The 21,680-nt window shown below is 44.4% G+C and overlaps 1 protein-coding gene, 1 long non-coding RNA gene and 1 pseudogene across 4 annotated transcripts; 2 read left to right on the forward strand and 1 right to left on the reverse strand.

The window, feature by feature from the left end:
* The first annotated feature begins 1,904 nt into the window (after positions 1–1,904).
* LOC125404649 (peptidyl-prolyl cis-trans isomerase A pseudogene) lies at positions 1,905–2,389 on the forward strand (annotated as a pseudogene).
* Positions 2,390–7,612: 5,223 nt separating this feature from the next.
* On the reverse strand, positions 7,613–20,912 carry LOC125404640 (cytochrome P450 2F2). 3 transcript variants are annotated; one of them, XM_087907553.1, is made up of 10 exons: positions 20,796–20,912; positions 19,156–19,346; positions 18,900–19,062; positions 16,423–16,572; positions 12,030–12,190; positions 11,386–11,562; positions 10,870–11,011; positions 9,975–10,162; positions 8,682–8,823; positions 7,613–8,052 (listed from the first exon to the last, which is right to left on the reverse strand). In XM_087907553.1, the coding sequence occupies exons 2-10, from the start codon at positions 19,324–19,326 to the stop codon at positions 7,871–7,873; spliced, it is 1,476 nt and encodes a 491-aa protein (XP_087763679.1). In that variant the 5' UTR covers positions 19,327–19,346; positions 20,796–20,912; the 3' UTR covers positions 7,613–7,870. The 3 variants fall into 3 exon arrangements, with proteins under 3 accessions (XP_087763679.1, XP_087763677.1, XP_087763678.1); XM_087907551.1 differs by lacking the exon at positions 20,796–20,912 and adding an exon at positions 20,630–20,784; XM_087907552.1 differs by lacking the exon at positions 20,796–20,912 and adding an exon at positions 20,554–20,698.
* On the forward strand, positions 11,470–18,987 carry LOC148123375 (uncharacterized). Its single transcript, XR_015738214.1, has 3 exons — positions 11,470–11,594; positions 14,938–16,670; positions 18,856–18,987. It is a non-coding gene; the product is annotated as an uncharacterized LOC148123375 (long non-coding RNA).
* Positions 20,913–21,680: the final 768 nt, after the last annotated feature.

The following is a 21,680-nucleotide window of genomic DNA, read 5'->3' on the forward strand; positions in this document are numbered from 1 at the left end:
AGAATCTTGGCATCTGGATAGGCCTCTTTAAGAGGCAGATATTTAATTCCTGGAAATTGGAATCCTATCTGAAGTGAAACAAGCATAAGATGTTTGACTGTAGAGTGCCAGAAGGACAGAAAGAAAGGCTGAGACCATATGTAGCTAATATTTCTGTGAATCTATGGGGTCAGGATCTGTTGCAGCAATAGAATACCCAGATTAACATTTCTGCAGCCCCCAAACCTGGGTAGGATTTTATAAGGTATTATAAACAAAGGTCACCAGCCATCCAGGTTGTATATGAACACAAAACAACTAGCAAACCTTCAGAGATACTTACAGCCCTACCTTTAAAATGGTTAACTGAGAAACCAATATGGGTTAAACAATGGCCTTTAACAGAAGGAAAATTGTAGGCCTTATAACAGCAGATACAGGAGCAACTAGATGCTCACCATATTGAAGAAACAACCAGCCCTTAGAATTTGCCTGTATTTGTTGTTAAAAAAATGTAGAAAATGAAGAATGGTGACAGATCTAAGGGCTGCCAACAAGGTACTTCAACCTATGGGTCCTCTACAATCTGGAATTGCTCTGCCTTCTCTATTACTAAAAGGATGGCCTGTCATAGCTATTGATCTAAAAGATTGTTTCTTCATTATACCTATACAGAGAAAAATTTGCCTTCATAGTGTCACTTATAATAATTCTCAGCCTCTTAGGAGACATCAGTGGACTGTCCTCCCACGGGGAATGCTCAATATCCCCACCCTATGCCAATACTTTGTAAGTTAGCCATTGGAAATAATACATAAACAATTACTACTACATGGATGATATTTTACTATCTAATTCAAACATAGATATTTTAGAAAAAATAAAGTCTTGCCTAAATGGGGATTACAAATTGCTCCTGAAAAAATGGAGGTTCAGTCAATTGCTTAGGTTATAAAATAGGTTTACAGAAAATTAGAACACAAAAGGCACAAATTAGGAGAGACTGATTGTGGACACTTAATAACTTTCAAAGATTGTTAGGAGACAGTTCCAATTTATGACTCAATGTTGGGATAACACCTGATCTAATAATTTATTTAAACAAAACCTTAGATGGTGAGAAAGACTTAAGTAGTCCCAAGCTGAAGCTAAGAAAGAGTTGTCTGTTGTTGAAGAGAAATTACAGGAGGCTCATGTTGATAGGGTGGATCCAAATCTTAATTGCATTCTAGTCATATCACCTTCCAGAATTTCTCCTACAGAAATTTTAATTCAGAGGGAAGATAGTATCTTAGAATAAATGTTTTTATCACATAAACCAAGTAAAAAATTAAAAACTTATGTGAAAAAAGTCTCTGAATTAATTATAAAAGGAAAATTGAGACTTTGTTAAATTGTAAAAATAGACCTAGCAGAAATTATTGTGCCTTCTACTACTGATGACATTAGAAAATTAGGGGAAGACAATGAACCCTGGCAAAGACCTTGTGTTAATTTTTAAGGAGAGATTAATAGCAATTTCCCCAAAACTAATAGAATTAATTTTGTAAAGAGAAGTAGAATTCTTCCCCAGATTGTACGTGATGCACCAATAAGTGGAGCCTGCACATTTTATACTGATGCAAATAAATCAGGAAATGTAGGTTACAAGTCAGAAGATTTAAGTAAGGGCAAAAAATACCCTTATAATTCTGTCAAAAAAAAAACAGAGCTATATGTTATTTTCATGGTAATAAGGGATTTTAAAGAACCTCTCAATATAGTTACTGACTTGCAAAAAGTTGTCTTGCATACTAAAACCACTGAATTTATACCAGATGATGCAGAATTGACTTAATTATTTATTTAGGTTCAAGATATAATTAGGGCTTTGCCAATGCCACCCTCCCCTGTTGTTGCTTGCTGTAGCCACGGTCAAACCCACCATGTTCTTCCACATCTTCTCCAATGGTGAGCCCTTGGGCCGTGTCTCCTTCAAGCTATTTGCAGACAAAGTTCCAAAGATAGCAGAAAACTTTCATGCCCTGAGCACTGGAGATAAAGGATTTGGATATAAGGGTTCCTCTTTTCACAGGATTATTCCAGGATTCATGTGCCAGTGTGGTGACTTCATACGCCATAATGGCACTGGCGGTAGATCCATCTATGGAGAAAAATTTGAGGATGAGAACTTCATTCTGAAGCATACAGTCCTTGCATCTTGTCCATGGCAAATGCTGGACCAAACACAAATGGCTCCAAGTTTTTTATCTGCACCACCAAGACTGAGTGGCTGGATGGTAAACACATGGTCTTTGGAAAGGTGAAAGAAGGCATTAATATTGTAGAAACCATGGAGTGTTTTGGGTCCAGAAATGGCAAGACCAGCAAGAAGATCACCATTTCCAACTATGGACAACTCTAATTCTTTTGACTTGTGGGCTTCTTACCCACTAAACCATTCCTTCTTTATGTAGCTCAGGAGAGCACCCCAACCTCACTTGCTTGTAGTACCTGTAATCTTTGCTCTCACTGAAGTTCTTTGGGTTCCATATTTTCCTCATTCCCCTTCAAGTCTAGCTGGATTGCAGAGTTAAGTTTATGATTGTGAATAAAAACTAAGTAAGAAAAAAAGATATAATCAGGAATAGACTTTGTCCCATATACATAGCACACATCTGATCCCATATGGGTCTGTCAGGTCCTTTAGCACAGGTAATGCAGAAACTGAACAATTGTTGATTGGAAATGTGCTGAATGCCTCAGAATTTCATGAAAAACATTATATCAATAGCAAATGTTTAAAGAGTTTTCTATTACATGGCAACAAGCTAAAAAGATTATAAAGAGATGTCTTACTTGTTCTTTTTATAAGCAAATGCCATTACCAAAGGGTGCTCAAGGGAATGAAATCTGGCAGGTGGATGTGTTCCACTTTACAGAATTTGGAAAATTAAAAAATACATACACCACACCATTGACACCTATTTAGGTTTTCAATGGGCAACTGCCTTGAGCTCAGAAAAGGCTGATTGAGTAATCATGCATTTATTAGAAGTTATGGCCACCATGGGTATAGCTGCACAAATAAGGACAGATAATGGTCCAGCATATGTCTCTAAGAAAAGGAAGCATTTTTTTGCTTATTACAATATTAAGCATATTACAGGTAGATATACCAAACAATACTACAGGTCAGGCAGTTATAGAAAGCTCAAATCGAACTATAAAGGATATGTTAAACAAATAGAAAATACCTCAAGAAATAGATTGCATAATGCTTTATTAACCTTGAATTTTCTTAATGTTAATGAGAAAGAAACAATGGCAGCAAAGAGACATTGGATAATAGAGAAAACTTTTGAATTAGATCAACCAGTGCATTTCAAGAATGTGTTGACCTCAGAATGGAAACCAGGAGATGTGCTATGTTGGGGAAGAGGTTTTGCTCTTGTTTCTACAGGAAAAGAAAAGCTATGGATACCATCAAAATTAATAAAGATTCAATTTGAAAAGAAGAAACCTCTTGAGAAAGAGAAATAACAGCTCATCCACAGAGGTGACAATCATACAGTTGGTAATAAAATCTCATAAGGGTTGGGGCAGGGTTCTGTTCTTGTCTTTGTAGGAAAATGCTCATCTTAAAAAATTTAAGAGACCCTGGACATTTGGATGCCTAAAGAGGAAAAAATAACTATCCAGAATGGATCACGAACAAAAAAGAATATAACTTATGAAAACAGGCCATTTGAGGGTAAAAATTCATATATATATATATATACATATATATCTCTCACACATATATACATATATACACATATACATATACACACATACATATAAAATAGTAGATTATATATATTAGCATATGTATCTATATATAGTAGATATAAATATATATTTTTTATTTAATATAAATATATATATGTTTATATATACTCAAAAGTAGAGTTACAAACTCACTTAAAAGTCAGAACTGACTTTGGACAATGGCTATCCTTCTCTAAATCTAAGCATGTTGTTAAAAGAAAAATTCAGAGTTTCTGTCTCATGTCAGGAGCCATCTAGTATGGAACAGAAAGAAGAAAGATTTTTGAAAATATTTTTAACTCTTCTTCATACCTATTTTGTCTGTATCATATCTTTTGTTGAATATATGTCTATATGAATAATGTTTAAGTTTTCCACAATGAACAATAGATTTTTCTACAATAATCATTGAAGTTTCCAGGAAGAAGATGGGGCCCCACAACAACTCCAGCTGGTTGATATGATGTCATGATGCTGATAGAGCTATTATAAGACTTATTTTAGGTACCAGCTGATCAAGATGGTTCCAACTTGGTTAACTAAAATGTTTTTTTTTTAACAACATACTGACCAGAACTCCAAAGAAAAACTTCAGAAAAACCCTATTGACTGCTCAGAGATCATTTGCAACTATACCAGACAGTAATCTTAAAGCTTAACCACCACTTTAGGTTTACAGGATCCTGTAGAAAGAACATCGCCCCCCCCCCCATGACAGCTGGAAGTAATTTTAGATGATGGCCTTTCTCCCATCAAAATCCTCAGGGTTAGGGACATCATGTAGGGGTTGATTATTACTGGTATAGGACTGGGAGTTGGGGTGGAAATTATGTAGGTTTAGAGATCTCTTTGATTAAAAAAAGGGAAATTAAATGGGATAATAGGTAGATTAGTGTGAGCTTACACTAATAACAATAATAATGAGTAATAGTGTGAATACTTGTGAGCTATTATTTATAAACAATTTACATTGATATAGATTCTTGCATATTGATATAAATTCAATTATATTTGTTATATTGAATATGTCCTATTTCTGTTTACAATATTTGTACACCTATGCAGTTATTTTGTCTGATTGAATGCATGCATGTTTCTACATCTGATTGATATTTTGTATATTGATACAATTATAAGATATATTTATCATATTGTATTATATATTTCTATTTCAGATCAAGATACATATACATTATTTATATTTTGAGGTCTTTGTCCTCATTTGCTGAACAGTTGTTTAAAGATTGTTTAGTATTCTACTATGAGGTCTTGGTCTTTAAGTTATACAGATATTAAGTATTATTGATCAATAGCCATCCATGTTTGTTATACTTTTATCTAATCAGTTTTTTTAGATACATAGAGATTGTATTCTGCATAGATAGGTAATCTTTAACCACTTCAAAGAACTGTAGACTATGGTATTTAAATAACTTAGGATTCTATTGACGAGAGACATGATTGCTCCTGGCAGCACCAATCTATTCCTGAGAGAATGTTGAGTGCCAAAGACACTTTATTTGGACCTTGTTTTCTTCTTGGCAAAACTGTCCTTTGGGCATAGAACTGCCCATGTTTTGGCCACTGACAAAATGCACAGTGTCTGGACTGAACAAGCAGGATACAAGAAAAAAGAATGCCAAACCTTGCCAAGACAGGGCAAGATGGTTTTGACAATCTCCCTGCCTCTGAAAATGGTCTGTCAGTTACTCTAGGCCTTAGCTAAAGTTGATTGCTTCAACATTGCAAATGAGACTTTGGGTTATTGTCCAGGTAGCCAGTTGTCTCTGTCATGTACTGCATATTTTGGAAACTGCTTCTTTGCACTTCCTGTCTGCTCAAATAATATTACCTCCCTTTCCAGACTTTCAATGGGATTGAAGATTAGATAGTCATAGTTACTTTCCTCTTATGATTTATGCAAGTCATTCCTTTTCTTCTTTTTTTCCTTCTTTCCTTCTTTCCTTCCTTCCTTCTTTCTTTCCTTCTTTCCTTCCTTCCTTCCTTCCTTCCTTCCTTCCTTCCTTCCTTCCTTCCTTTCTTCCTTCCTTCCTTTTTTTTTTTTGAGACAAGGTTTCTCTGTAGCTTTGGTGCCTGCCCTGGAGCTAGCTCTTGTAGACCAGGCTGGCCTTGAACTCACAGAGATCTGCCTGCCTCTGCCTCCCGAGTGCTGGGATTAAAGGTGTGTGCCACCACCTCCTGGCTTATTCAAGCCATTTCTAATTCAAGACTTAGACTCCTTAGGCTAGAATAATTATCTAAACATTTGGCATATGTTTTATGCTTAATATTGTTTATACTGGCTGCAATTCTAATTTTATACTTGATATGTGTTCTTATTGTATATAATTTTGAATTGGGTTTGGAACTCTTTTATTTAGACAAAAGGGGTGGGTGATGGGGAACATCCTTCAGCCAATGGCCTTTGAGAGGCTGGACCAGGTGGGGCATGACCTTTGGGTACCAAAAAACCCACAGAAGAGAGCCCACTTGGCTTCTTCTTCCTGAGCGCACACATGGATCCTGGTCCTGTTTCCTCGTTGTTATCTGCGAGTTTCCCTTATGATAAATAAAAGCCTTAATATAGCCTGTTCAGAGCTAGTATGGAATTATTTGACTCGCATCTCCCCCATTGGATGCGTCCCACTTCAGGCATGCACCACTACGGCTAAGCAAGTTACTTTTTAGTAACTAATACCACAGCCGAGGGTAGTCATCAGAGCAGATCATGGTGGTGCACACCTTCTATCCCAGCACTCGGGAGGCAGAGGCCGGCCGAACCCTGTGAGTTCCGGGACAGCCAGGGATATATAGTGAGACCTTGTTTCAAAAAACCAAACTAAATAATAAGTAAAAATAAAAAAAAATTAGCCGTCACGTCTTCTGTTGTGTGAATATATCTGTCTGAAAGAGGTGCAGGAGGCCTCAGGTTAAAGTCCACTGTCATGTTTTGGAAAAGAAGAAAAAAGACGGACATAGCCCTGGATGACTCAGACCAGGTACTTTTCATACCTCTTCCCCCTCCACAAAGCACTCTGTGTCCCTGAGCCCCTCAAGAAGGAACTTTGAAGCCACAGCGCCCCTTCTTCTCAACACTGCTGACCCTTGAATAAACTACTACTAATTTTTGTCTCCTGATATTGGCCTTGGTGTGGTAGGAAGTCAGGTTTCTAATTCCAGAATAATAGATTTCATTAACCAAGGTCTCTCTCTGCTGTTCCTGTGACTTCTTGTCTCTGTCTGTTTTAATGCCCCCACCAGTACTAGGCATTGTACCTAGAGCCTGAATAAGCTTTGTTACTTAGTCACCCAGCTCCTCACTGATAAACTCTAGACAAGCACTCTATCACTGAGTCATGCTTGGGCCCCTCACTGGTAAATTTTAGATAAGTGCTTTTCCACTAAGCCACACCTCTAACTTCTCGCTGCGGAATTCTAGGCAGGGGCTCTACCACTGAGCCATACTCCAGCCTTTCACTGCTGGCCTTTAGCATGTACTTTGCCACTGAGCCACACCCCAACCCCTCACTGGGGGATTCTAGACAGGGACTTTACCAGTGAGCCCCAGCCCCTTACTGGGGGATTCTAGGTAGGAACTAGACCTTCCTAATGCTGCGACCTCTTGATATAGTTCCTCACATGGTGACTCCCAGTCATAAAATTGTTCTCATTACTGCTTCATACCTGTAATTTTGCTATTGTTATAGATCATAATGTAAATATCTGATATACAGATGGTTTTACGTGTACCTGTGAATTAGTCGTTCGACCCCCAGATTGAGAATCACTGCCATTACAGACGTTTGTTTCTCCTTTTTTAATTCAGTCGAGTCAGGCACGAATCTATTGTCAAGGTATTTATTAGGAAATGATACAAAAAGCCCAGGAAAGGGTACATTACAGAGTAGGTTCTGTGGGTATAAGACTGCATTTCCCATTTGCCACGTCATTCTTTCCTCAAAGACAGGTTTAAGATAGGAGGGTAAAGGACCAATATGCCAGGCCCAGGGGTTAGGAAAGAGAATATGGTAGAGACCCTGATGGGGGCCCACGACAGTGAAACCAGCTGGGAGAGGGACAGAGCAGTCCCTGGGAGCGGTATTCAGCGAACCTGCACACATAACTGGAAAGGCCTTGGCAAATTGCCCAGCCCTGAGCTAAGCGGGGTCAGGTCGATGTCCTCAGGCTCCACCAGCGGTTGCAAGGTGAAGTTCTGCAGAATGGAGGTGAGGAATATGAAAAGCTCCATGCGCGCCAGAGGTTCCCCCAGACACAGTCGGCGTCCTGCGTGGGTGGGAGGGCCAAGAGCAAAGGTGAAGTAGAGTGTGGGGCTGTGCTCGCATATGCTCAGAGGAAAATATGTGGGTTTGAAGATAACGGCTGGGAATATCACCGACAAAGTCATCAATGTTTTGGGGGAAATGAAGCCGAAGTGGCTGCCAATACGAGTGCAGCTGGTTGGGTTCAAATCCCGTATTTAAAAGTTCCCACAGCTGGGACACAGCTGGGGTGCAATCAATCTGGTATCATCTGGCTATGGAGTCCAACTCTCAGCCGCTGCCCCTTCCCAGAGGCAGCGGGGCACACAAAAGGCGACAGGGTAACTTATCTGATTACCTCATTTGGTCCTCTTTGCTGAGTAAATAGGAGTCCTGCCCTCTTTCCCCTTCCCTGCTCCCTTCCTCCTCCCCTGCTGCCAGCGGGCAAGGTAGAGTAAGGAACAGCAGAGCCAGGCTCGCCACCTAGTGGAGAGTCTGAAAATCTTCTTAAATTAATGGGCTCTCACTTGGGGGTTACAGGAGCCAAACTGGAAAAGGGGAATCTCTGTAAGGAAAGCTAAGAATGGGATGGGATCGAGAGGGCTTTCTGAGTCGGGTTAGGAGTATGGTTCAAAAGAGCGACTCCATCCTTACCAGCCGAAAACGGCATGAAGGCAGGGCTCTTCTTGAAGGATTGATTGGCATCCAGAAAATGCTCAGGATTGAACTCCTGAGGCGTCTTGAATTGTTCGGAGTCATAGTGCACGGTGTTAAGAAGCGTGATGACATCTGTGCCCTGTGTGGATGAGGAGACAGAGTCAATGCAGACCTCCTGAGGATTTTACTATTTTTATTTTATGTGTCTGAGTGTTTGCCTGCATGGAGATACGTGTGCAACGTGGGTGCAAGTGCTAAGGAGGTCAGGAGAGAGAGGCTGGTCTCCTGGAACTGGGACTGAAGGTTGTGATGTGGATGCTGGGAATCCAATCCGCATCCCCCGCATCCTCTGGAAAAGCAGCCAGTACTCTTAAAACTGCTAAGACAGCTCTCCATTCTGGAAGAGGGCTGTTCTGTCTCCTTCAAACTCAGATTTCCATGCTGCAAAGATGGAACTTCTAGGGGCTTGATAAGGAGGCCAGGGTGGACACAGACTCCATCCAGGGTTCCTAGAGAGAGGTGCTGATAGCTGCTGTTGAGGTCTAAGAAACCTTTGGCCCTGAGCTCTGAAGGGACAGATGTAGGGTTTCTGAGGGAGGGGTCCTCCAAGAATGGTGGTTTGGCCTCAGAAGATAGATGTTTAGATGAAGTCCCAGGCCCTGGTGATTCTGGGGAGGGTCCAAGGTAGGGCTTTGAGATAGGGAAGGAGTATGGAGTTCTAATCTTTTCTGGTGTGAGAAGAGGTTCTGGGAAAGGACTGTGTTTCTAAGAACCTGAAATGGCTAAAGCGGCCAATGCTTCCAATCCCAGCACACAGGAGGTAGAGGCAGGACGATCCGGAGTTCAGGTTCACTCTTAGTCACATAGGGAGTTTGAGGCCAATCTGGGCTACAAGAGACTTCTGCCTCTAAATGTTCAAAACAGGGCTGAGGAGATGGCTCCGGTGTTAAGGGTACAGGCTGCTCTTGAAGAGGACCTGGGTTTGATTCCCAGCTCCCACATGGTGGTGCCCAGCCATATGTAACTCCAACTCCAGAGAACACAACGCCCTCTTCTGGCCTCCTTGGGCAGTGCATGCATTTGATGCACAGACATACTTTCCAAATAAAGCACCCAGCCATATACATAAAAAATCAAATGAAAAATTGGAAAAAATGTTCAAAAAATTTTAGAAACAAGCAACTTCCCATGTCTGCAGCTTTACTCTGGGTGCTGATTGCTAAGGTTAAGGGTATCCCTTAGCCAATTACAAGATCCTGAAATACCTATTCCTAGGTTACCCTTGCACACCTTGGGTATCAGGAAGCCACGGAAATGCGTGTCCCGTATGACGCGGTGAGGCAGGTTCATGGGGATGACGTCTGCGAAGCGCTGTACTTCATGGATCACTGCGTCTGTGTAAGGCATGTTCACGCGGTCCTCCAGCGATGGCGTCCGGGCACGACCCACCACGCGGTCAATCTCCTCCTGTATGCGGGCTGGAGGTGAAAGAGAAAGGGAGTGGAGGATGGTTCCTGAGGAGCATTGGGACTGGAACAGATTTGCACCAGTGGACAGGAAAGGCTCAAGTCAAAGCTTCCCTAGCTCCATGCTGTAGCCTATAATCATTGCATGGGGGAAACTGAGGCAGGAAGATAGCTGCGAGTTCTGGCTAGTCTGGGTTTCCAAGCGTTCGTTTTTAATGAGAGGGCAAACGAGGGTCCTTGCAAGGTTTCTGTGCATGGGTTATATAGGTGGGCTTCAGGGCTACTTGGATCCTAGGATCCTCTTTTGAGGCTTTTGGACCCAGTTGGGGGGGGCTGGGCAGGGGAAGGCTAGAGATCTCCCACAAAGCCAGGGAGACACCAGGAGGAGGAGCCTGGAGGAGGCGGTTCACATGTGTTAGAGGTCATGTTATGCAGGAGAGGTCAGTGTCCTCAGCAGACCTTGTGGCTGGGTCTTAGGGATGGGGTTGAGAGGACGAGAGCAGGATTCAGAGGCCTGACAGTCACGTGCGTTGTGGGCGGGGCCCAAACTACACAGGCCTGATTTGAAAGAGGATTACCATGCAGGGTCTGAACCCTGAGGATCATCCTGGCATGAGCCTCTCAGTGGGTTTGTCTTGTATAAGAGGGTGCATTAGCAGAAGGCTCTAATAACCCTCGGGACAGGGAGAGTGTTGAGCGGCCCTTTGATATCCCTGTACCTTGTATTTTGGGATACTTCATGAGAATAAGGAAGGCATGGCGCATCGTGGTGCCCACGGTCTCTGTGCCACCGAACAGCAGATTGTGCGTGGTCATCAACAGGGTATCCATTTGGAAGTGGCTCAGTGGGTCTTTCTTCTCCTGTGGGGTCGAAAGGGGCCATGAGCCAGGGCCTGGGGGAAGCCTATACTTTGGAACCTGTGTGACCAACTCCAATACTACCGCTAAGAGGCGTCAGTTCTGTCCCTCTCTTGAGCTGACTTTTCTTCCTGGGAGCAGAGGAGTGTGCGGTGTGTACAAGGAGAGATAAAAAGGGGCAAGTCCCTTGGTGAACACCTTGGCAAACTACAACAGCTTAATGATTTGTTAATTGGCAGTGGCTCTGGGCAGCAGTCCAGCAGGTACCACATCTTCTCCTCAGGAAATAAGTTTCCAGACTCTGTTCAAGCTGCGATCCCTGTAAGTTTAAGGCCCCGGGGCAGCAGGAGGGGTTCGGATTTTGATATTGTAGCTACCTGTGCCATCTTTGTGAGGAAGCAATCAATGAAGTCTCGGGGAGAGTTGGGATCCAGAGAGGCCTGGTGTTCACGGACGCTGCGGGCGATGAGCTCTTTCATGCCTCTAAAGTTCCGGAACATGCGTCTGTGGGGCCCAGGCAACCAGTCCAGGAGACTTGGGAAGATGTTGTATAACTGGGGGAAGGAGCAGAGTTGGCAGGACTTCGGTAAGTAAGGCACTCAACAGGGTATGTGATTGGGGGCTCATGGGCTAAGTAGGGTCGTCAGATCAAATAGGCTTTGCCCAGGTCTTGGCAGGGGCTGCCAAGTTCTGCAAGGGTGGAAAGAGAGTGGGAGGGAGGGGGCGGGGTGGAGGAGGGCGACTGAACAGCTGGGGGCGGGGTAATAAAGTGGGGCGGAGCAGGCCAGTTACATCTCTTCTCTGTTGCTTTTACTTAGATATTTTTCTTCATCACTGGCTGGTGGGGTTCTCTTTACTAAGTCCAGGTTGACCTGGAACTCGTGACAATCCTTCAGCCTCAGTCTCCTTAGTGTTGAGATGATAGGCTTATTTCTTCTCTCCAGTCCCTGCAGCTTCTTTCTCCATGGTTGGACCCTGTGGGAACCCCCTACCCGCATCTGGTTGACCTCAGAGTACTGACCTCGCCCCAGGGGCTGCTCATTATCTGGAAGTTGTCGTTGATGAATCGGATAATGGTGAGCAGACGCTCATCGTCATATTCAAATCGATTTCCAAAGATAACGGAGCAGATAATGTTGGACACTGACCGGCTCAGGATAAACACGGGGTCGAAGGGCTTGCCTGAGGTGGATAGGCGGAATGGGTCAGTGTCCAGCTTTGGCAGGATAACATTGGCAGCAGCCAAACCAAATGCTGTCACAAGTCCCATTAACTCAGCATCCACCCACCCATGACACTGTATCTCTCAGTCCAGAACACACACATGTGGCCACTCAGCGTGCAATAAGACAACACTCCCAAAGTATTTGACAATGGCACCCACAACACAGAACTCACCTTATCCCAAGGAACAAGAATTCTAATAACATAAGCACAGGTTGTTCTTGGACACGTTACACCACCCACAATACAGGGTGTGCCAACATTAGGTATCACAATAAACACTCGCTTACAAAACCACCTTAAGTACAGCCAAAGAGCCTGCAATGGCAGCAAGCACCTGTTTCCCCAGGTGAGAGGGTGAGGCAGGAGGATGGCTGCAACTCTAAGTTCAGCCTGGGCTATAGCTCAAATGGTGTCAAAACCAGACAACTGGGGAGAGTTGTCTCGGGGAGGCTACATCAGGCTGCTTGCCTATAACTGCCTCCAGAGTGTCTAAGACTTCCTTTTGGCCTTTGTGGGCACCCTCGGTTGGCACACATTCTCACAAATACATGTACACATAAATAAAAAGAAATTAAGAAATTAAATTAAAAAGAAAATAGGTATTTGGTTACAATGTTTAGATCTACAATTTCAGGTCCTGGGAGGTGGGGACAGGAATCAGCTGCCTAGTGAGTTTGAGGCCACCTTGGACCTCGTCCCCACGAAAGAAACAAAAACAAAACACCTCTAACCAACCAGACAAACCCAACATGTGCCAGCACAGTCAGCACACAAACATCCCAAGACACAGTCACAGTGTGCTGCCTTGTGATGTCAGCACAGAGCTCCATCCTCCTGCCTCACAGCATGTAACAGTAATTCACAGCAGCTCACTGGATAGTACAGAACACACTCTGACATCCTAGACACATATCTAGGCCACAGAAGAGGTGACACACAGTAGGTCACCATCAGCGATCAGCAGGCTACACAGTGCAGTCTGACACATAAGGGCTGAAGACAACCTTACTTCAGTCTATACCACAAACATACAGTTTAACCTCTAGCTAACAGCCAAATATCCTACAGGATACAATAAGAGCAACAAATGCTAGGTCAGGCGTTACAGCTGTAATTCCAGCACTTGGGAAAGCTGAGGCAGGAGGTTCATTATGAGTTCCATGCCAGCCTGGGCTACAGAGTTTCTGTTTTGAAAATGAACAAATAAACAAACCCAACATTTCAACACAGTGTCTAAGACATAAAAACACAGTCTGGAAAGCAAGATCTGAAGGTAGCCTTTGACTCTGCTTTGATTCTGGTGTGGACTCTGAAGTCTTTCCTGTCTCTAAACCTCAGTTCTCATCTGTATAACGGGCTTGGTGCCAGTCCCCTCCTCATGGAGCTGTTATGCAGAGTCAGGGAATGCGTTACTGGGAAATCTATAGCCGAGGCCTGATCCATCTCTGGGTCCACTACTGTGGTAGGCTGAATAATGGACACCACAGGTGTCCATATCCCCACCCCAAGAACCTTACTTTAGGTGTGATGTTATTAAGAGTTTTGTAATAGGGGCTGGGGAAATGGCTCAGTGGCTAGTAATATGTATTGCTCTTGCAGAGGACTTGAGTTCAGTTCCTAGTACCTACGCTGGGCAGCACACGATGCCTCTGGCCTCTTCAGGCAGCTGAGTTTATGTGCACATACCTCCCCCAGACACATGATGAAAAAGATCATACAAATCTCGAAAATTTATTTTGTAATAGCAAAATTATCCTAAATTACCTGGGTGAATCTCAGGAAGGTCCTTATAAAGAAAAGTTAAGTGGGCATAAAACAAAACTAGGTGGTGGTGGCACATGCCTTTAATCCCTGCACTCAGAGGCAGAGGCAGGCGGATCTCTGAGTTCAAGGCCAGCCTGCTCTACAGAGTGAGCTCAAGGACAGCTAGGGATACACAGAGAAAAATCTGTCTTGAAAATAAAAAGTATTTTGGGGAAAAGAGGAGGAAGAATAAGAATAAAAATAAGGAGAGAGAGAGAGAAAGAGAGAAAGAAAGAGAGAAGGAAAGGAGAAGAAGAGGGAGAGAGCAAGAGAGTCCTACTGATCCACTGTTTACTTCAGACCCATAGACCCGTATGAGAGAATGAATCTGGCTGGGCATGGCATCTCACACCTTTAATCCAAGAACATGGGAGATTGAGGCAGGAGAACCGTTAAGAGTCTGAAGCGAGCCCGTGTTACAGAGTGACAACCTAGCTAACAGAAACAGGAAAACAAAGAATTGGTGTTGTACTAAGCCACTACTACATTTGTAGAAATTTAAAAGAGTTAAAATTTAATGTATTTTTTGTGTGATGACTTGCAAATGGAGGCCAGAGAGCATGCTCTCTCCTTCCACCATGTGGGCTTTGGGGGTTGAACTCATGCTGCCAGGCTTGGCAGTGAGGGCCTATGTCTGTTGAGCCATCTCACTGTCTCCATCGTGGTGATAGGTCAGAGAATCAAGAAACCAGTACGAGCAGCTATGAGTTCACTTACATCACATGCAAACCCTTTATCATCATATGTTATATTATCATTATTATTTTTTCCAAGCCAGTAAGATTTGGAGAGCAGGGAAGAAGGTTGCTATTTTAGCATTTCACATTTTACTTTCTTCTGTAAAATGGAGCAGATAAGGAGACTTCATCGGCTTATATAGTTTTTTTTTCCTCCCTCAGCATCTTGCTGTGCAGTGAAGAATGGCTCTGAATTCATGATCCTCCTGTCTCAGCCTTCTGAGTACTAATGAATTTTCAAAGAGAGTTCCTGGAGCTGCAGGTGACTGATTTTGTTTGAACTTTGTAGTGCTGAGATGGAACTGAGGTCTTGTGCACACTAGGCAAGTACTTCATCCCTGTCCCAAGTCCCCAGACTCTTATTGGGGGATTCTAGGCAGGTGCTCTCACACTGAGCCACACCCCAGCCCCTCACTGGGGGATTCTAGGCAGGTGCTTTCACACTGAGCCACACCCCCAGCCCCTCACTGGGGGATTCAAGGCAGGGGCTCCACCACTGAGCCGATCCGCAGCTCTGTGGTGGTAGTGTTTTCTTTCTTTAAAGTTTTTTCTTTTATAAAGTAATATAACTAAGAAATAGAAGGGTGAACCACATGAAGTCAATAGGAAACGCCCAAAGATGGATTGTTCTGGTGGGATGTCTGAAAAATAGAAAGTACCTGCTACATATGAACGTATGCTAGGGGCTTTTCAGAGTCTAGGGTGAATTAATATTTATGGCTGCTATTCTGAAATTAAAACTGAAGTAATTATAAACCCCACGAGAAATAAAATGGTAAAACCAATATATATATATATACATACATACGTATATGTGTATTTAAGTTTTAGTTATGTGTTGTGTGTGTATCTCTCAGTGTATGTGCACATGTGTGCTGATATCCATGCAAGTCAGAGGGGATGCAGGATCCTTTGGAGCTGGAAGATGCAAACTACCTCGTGGGTGATGGGAACCGAACTCAAGTCCTCTGCAAGAGCAGCGGGTGCTCTTAATCTCTGGACCATCACTCCAGCACACTTGCCCCTCACCCTCTGCCATTTTTTTAAATTTTTTTTGAGACATGGTTTCATGTATCCTAGGCTGGTTTCAAACTTACTACTTAGCCAAGGATGATCTTGAACTCCTGGTCCTCCTGCCTCCACCTCCTAAGTTCTGGGGTTACAGCTATGTACTACCACTTCCAGGCTCAGCTGTGGTGATTTTACCCAACATTTTAAGTTAGATTTATTCATTTTATTTTTTGTGTGTGTTTTCCTGAGTGTGTGTGTGTGTGTGTGTGTGTGTGTGTGTGTGTGTGTGCATGCATGATGCCTGTGAAAGTCAGGAAGGGCACTGGATTTCCTGGAACGGGAGCTATAGGTGTTGATGAAACACCATGTAGGTGCTGGGAATTGAACCTGGGTCCTCTGCAAGAACACCTGCTCTTAACTGCTCTGCTACCTCTCCAGCCCAGCTGGGCTCTGAGTGCTGCAGGCAACACAACAGAGCTGTGACCATAGGGGGACCTCCGAGACTCCCATGCCCATTAACCCCCAGGAGGGACAGTTCCCACCATGGGCGGAGAGAGGCCTCCAAGAGTTTCTGTTCACACCCAGGCTCTGGAGCTCAAAAGTAGGATGGATGCGACCCCCGGGGCGTGGTCTGACCTTCCGTTTTCCGTAGCACCTCCAGCAGGAAGCTTCCCTCTTCCAGGATCCGCTCCTCGATGCTTCTTTTTCCCATCCCAAAGTTGCGCAGGATTTGAACCGAGAACCTTCTGAGGACCTTCCAGCGCTCTCCATTGGAGAAGGCAATGCCTGGGGAGGGGAAGGAGAATGGCAAACTCAACAGCCAATCAGCCCATCCTGAAAACACAGCTACTGATTGGAATCATCTCTTCCTGATGGCCTGTCGGGTGAGGGTTCAGCCTGGGTGGTGGTGGCACACGCCTTTAGTCCCAGTACTTGAGAGGCAGAGGCAGGAGGATCTTTGTGAGTTCGAGGCCAGCCTGGTCTATAGAACAAGTTCCAGGACAGGCTCCAAAGCTACACAGAGAAACCCTGTCTCGGAAAAAAAAAGTGTTATGCAAAAAAAAAAAAAAGAAAAAAGATTCAGTTTAGAATCTCATCTCTGATTTTTCCATCAAGGCTTTCCTGACCCTCGGGGTTGGGCCAGCTGCCTCCTTTGGGTTCTACAGGGTTCTGGACTTTCCTTATTGGGTCACCTTGCCTCCAGATTCCCCTCTAAAGACCTGGTCCTTTCAGGCTATCAGAAAGGCAGGGTAAAGATCTGTAGTTCGAGCCACTGTGACCTTGGCATTGTCACCAGAACTGCTGATGATTGCTTATCGACAACTGAGTGCACAAATAAGAGAGATGAGCAAGAAAAGTAAATACTAGGACACTGGGAGCTCACCCCAGTGAGACCAGAACAAGCCCTGTCTCTGAGCCTTTGTACAACCCTCTGCAGAAGTCAGTCTCTTCCCTGTTTTTCATTTTTGGTACTAGGATTGATTGAACCAAGGGCTACGCAGATGCCAGGCAAGTACCCTGTCATTGAGCCACATCTCAGACACCCTTTTAACTTTTGTTCTTGACAGTGTCTTCCTATGTAGCCCTGGCTGGACTGAAACTCATCATGTAGACCAGGCTGACCTTGAACTTGCAAAGATGCCTGTGCTTCTGCCCATCAAATGCTGGGATTACAATGATGAAATGCCATGCCTGACTTTTGTTTCTACCTCTACTTTTATTATTATTATTTGTTACATTTATTTATTTTACGTGTGTATGTGTGTGTGTGTGTGTGTGTGTGTGTGTGTGTGTGTGCACATGTGCCATGAAAGTCAGAGAATAACTTGCAGGAATCAGTTTTTTCCTTCTACCACATGGGCTCCAGGGATTGAACTTAAGTACTTAGGTTTATCAGCAAGCACCGTTACCTCCTGAGCTGTCTCACTGGCCCCACATTATTATTATTACTACTACTACTATTATTACTACTATTACTATTACTTATTAATACCAGCGGTCTCCCCCATCTGTTTATTGAGGCAGTGCCTCTCACTCGAGTCCAGAGTCTGCCAACCCAGTTACAATCACTATCCAGCTCCAGGCATCCAGCTCTGGGGATCTCTGCCTCCCATGTGCTGGGATTGCAAACAATACTATGTCCACTTGGCATTTACGTGAGTGCTGGGGATCCGAACTTCGAACCTCAAGCTTCTGCAGCCAGTGTTTAATCCTCACAGTCATCTCCTCAGCCCTAGAACCCTTTCACCCCATCTTGACCTGACTAGTCATCTTTGTCACTTTAGGTATCAGATAGGAGGGCCTCTGGGGCAGGAATTCCTCCCTGGCTAGGTCAGGCACTTCCTTTGGGGTCCTGCAGCTCCCCAGCCCAGTTCTGACAAGGCTGGGATATCACAGTCTCATGATGGTCTGTGTTTCTCATTGAACTCAGAATCATGGGGTAAAGTCTTTGATTTCTTTAAAGAAAAATGTTGATTCCTTTTGACGTAGTCGAGAATTAGTTATTGAGGAAGAGAGAAGGAGATGAAGGAGGATGAGGACCACCAGGGTAAGGAGATAGATTGGTGGGTAAGCTGCTTGCCACAACAGCATGAAGATCTGAGTTCTATACCTAATACCCATGTTTGCTGGGTGTGACCATGACTGTATTCCCAGTGCAGGGTGATGGAGACAGGTGCAGACAGACCCTATCTCAAAAACCATGCAAACAAACATCCCTTTCCCCAAATAAGATGGAATTTGAGATGGGCAACATGGATGTAGGTCTGCTAGAGATTGGGATTGGGTTGAGGTAGACAGGAGGGGACAAAGGCTACTCGGCTACTTGACTGAATGGAAATTTGATGATGTGATTTAGACAGAGTAAGGTTTGGGGTGAACCAAGGATGGGATCAAGCAGATATGGAGGTTGTTATGGCTGTTCACTTCATGGTGGAAATGGGAGTTGGGGGCGGGATAGATTCCACTCCCCGCTCAGGATCATTTCTGCCTCCTTGATGAGGTCGTTAGTGAGATCTGCAGTTCTGAATGTCATGGAGATGACATCTCTCACCCTTGCTCCCTGCCTAGATCTGCAAAAGTCTAGAGGAGAGAGGAGATGGGGGCAGGCTTACCATCGCCCTTGGTGAAGTTGAAGAAGACCGGGTATGAGCCACGGCCACTGAACTCCTCCCCTTTGTCCACGAGAGCCTCCTTCACAGTTTGGTATCCGCTGAGCACCACCACTCGCCTAGGCCCCAGGTACACGGTGTACACGGACCCATACTTCTTACTGAGCTGGAGGTAGGAGAGAGCATTTACTGGGGGCTTGGTGGTCATGGGGCCTCTTTCCCTCCCCATTGCCCTTTACCAAAGGCGAGTCCCCTGCACCTTGGTGAGTGAGGTCAACAGGTCTTGGGAGCGAAGTTGCAGCAGGTTTCCCAGGATGGGGAGAGGTTTGGGTCCTGGAGGCAGCTGGCCCTTGCCCCATGAGGTGAAGGTCAGGGACAGAGAGATGACAGCCAGGAGAAGAAGCAAGATGGCTGTGCTCACACCATCCATGCTGAAGGCAGCTGCAGTGCCTGTGGGGGGAGGGGGGCAAAGGGAGAGGGTGAGAGAGTGGAAGCCCTCGGTTATATTCTTCTGGAATTTTCCTCTCCTGGGTGCAGACAATAGGGGTAGTGGAGAGAAGGAGACGCAGAGTGAGATCAGAGGGCTAAGAGGGAGAGGAGGAAGGAAGGGAGAAGGGTGTTCAAGGATGCAGACAGATTGCCAAAATGTAAACATGAGAAACGAGGGTGCAGACAGGGGAGACAGATGCTACCTAAGAAACAGAGATGGAGAAATAACAGATAATGGAATGGGAATAAGTGCAATCCATGTCTTATCAGTTTATGTAGCTGTATTATCTATCTATCCACATACAGATAAATAATCTATCTGTCTGTCTGTCTGTCTATCTATCTATCTATCTCTTATCTATCTCTCATCTGTCCATTTTAAACCATCTATCAAAGCACTGGCTCTCACAAAGAGAAATAACAAAAGACAGACAAAAAGACGGGTACAGACAAATTAAGACTTTTCTATAAAAGAAAGAAAGAAGAATAAAGTCAGAGGAGAGAGGCTGACAGACGAGAGAGTGAGTGAGCAAGTGTGTAAGACAGAGAGAAGAAGAGAGATGGAGTTGAAAAGACATACACACACTTTCTTTTGGCTCATTTAGTAAGACAGGGTCTCACTCTCTAGCCATGCTGGCTTCAGATTTATACCAGTCCTCCAGCCCCAGCCTCTTGTGCTGGGATTACAGGCAAGCACTGCTGTCCCTAGCCTAGTTCAGATATGCATACCCAGAAACAGCGACAGGCTAAACACAGTGCCCCATGCCTTCAATCCAGCACTAGGAAGACCACTAAAGGTTTAAAGCTTGCCTTATCTAATACAGTGGGTTTTCAGTCAGCCAAGGATTATGCATCAAAACCTTGTCTCAAACAAAACAACCCCTTCAAATAAAAACAACAACAAAAACAAAATTAGCTCAAATCAAACCAGACAATAACCAAAAAAAAAAAAACAAAAAACAAAAAATCAAACCAAAACTACCCAGAGATAGATACTACAAAATAAAGGCTCCTAAAAGACATACATTAAAACCACACACATGATATTGCTATTTGTCATGTTAAGAAGAAAAAAAATGAATAAAAAGGAGGGACTGAGGGGAGGTTGAGAGCCTGAGAGCCTAGCTCCTCACAGGGCGGAGGGAGGAGAGATGGAATGGTAGACAACCTGAGACAGACACCAAAGTCCCAGAAGAGTTCCTCCGAGATGAAGTCAGTGCCCTCTCTTGGGAGCTACCCCTCACCTGTGTCCCAGTATTCTGCAAGAATGTTCTGGAGCTCTTGTGTGTGCTGGGGTATGGGGAGGGGGGCGCCTGCTCTTAATTTGTCCTTTTCCACGCCTCTCCTCTGCCCTGCCCCCTTGCCTGGTTCCTCCAGTGTACTTAGTCCCCTCCTACCAGCCCGGCATACCTTTCCTGTAGACCCTGGGCTCTCAGCCAGCTGGCATGGTGGGGCAAGTGGGGGCCACACCTCTAGAGCCCTCTGTTCTTGACTGGGGCCTCCTGACCCAAAGGCTGACCTTAAATCTCCTCGCTGTGGTCGGTGCTTGGTATTTGCCTTGGAATAGGGCAAAGGCTTCTCAACTCTGGGCCTGGTTCTCAAGGAAGAGGAGGTGGGGTTATGGGGTGTTGGCCAAGCAAATAATGGGCCAGGGAGGAAGTGTTGAAGATCCAGTCCTGGACCGAGTCCTGTTTTGGGCCTCTTCTGTTCTATGTTTGTAGGTTCAAGTCCAGTTTTGCCACTCTAGCCAAGGGACCTTGTGTTAGGCCGGTTCCCTCCCCATAGAGTTCTCATTTCCCTGGACCCTCCTTGACTTCTCCTTGTCTTGTGGTCCGTCTCTAGAATTCGCTATGAATTTTCCTCTGTCTCTCTTGGTCTCACAACAGAGGATCCTGAAAGACATGTATTAAGATGACACACATGATATCGCTGTCTGTCAAGTTTAAAAACATTAAATAGAGACTAACAGCAGAGAAAAGATGGGTCCATTGAAGCCAAGGGTCTGGGAAACCCTCGGAAGTTCACTCAATTTTGTTGTACTTGGGGGGGGGGGGAAGAGCAAGCGCTCAGAGGCTCCCTTTCTCTTTAAGATTTATTTTTAAATTTTAATGATGCATATGGATGTGGTCTGTGCAAGTGAGTGAAGTTGCCTGCAGAAGTCAGAAGGCATTGGATCCCTTGGAGCTGGAATTATAGGCAGTTGTGAGCCACCAGATATGAGTGTTGGAACCAAACTGGACCCTCTGTAAGAGTGGTCCAGGCTCTTAACCGCCAAACTGCCTCTCTAGCCTGTCT

The sequence above is a fragment of the Myodes glareolus genome, chromosome 1 (assembly GCF_982192425.1).
Source record: "Myodes glareolus chromosome 1, mMyoGla1.1, whole genome shotgun sequence".
Lineage (NCBI taxonomy): Eukaryota > Metazoa > Chordata > Mammalia > Rodentia > Cricetidae > Myodes > Myodes glareolus.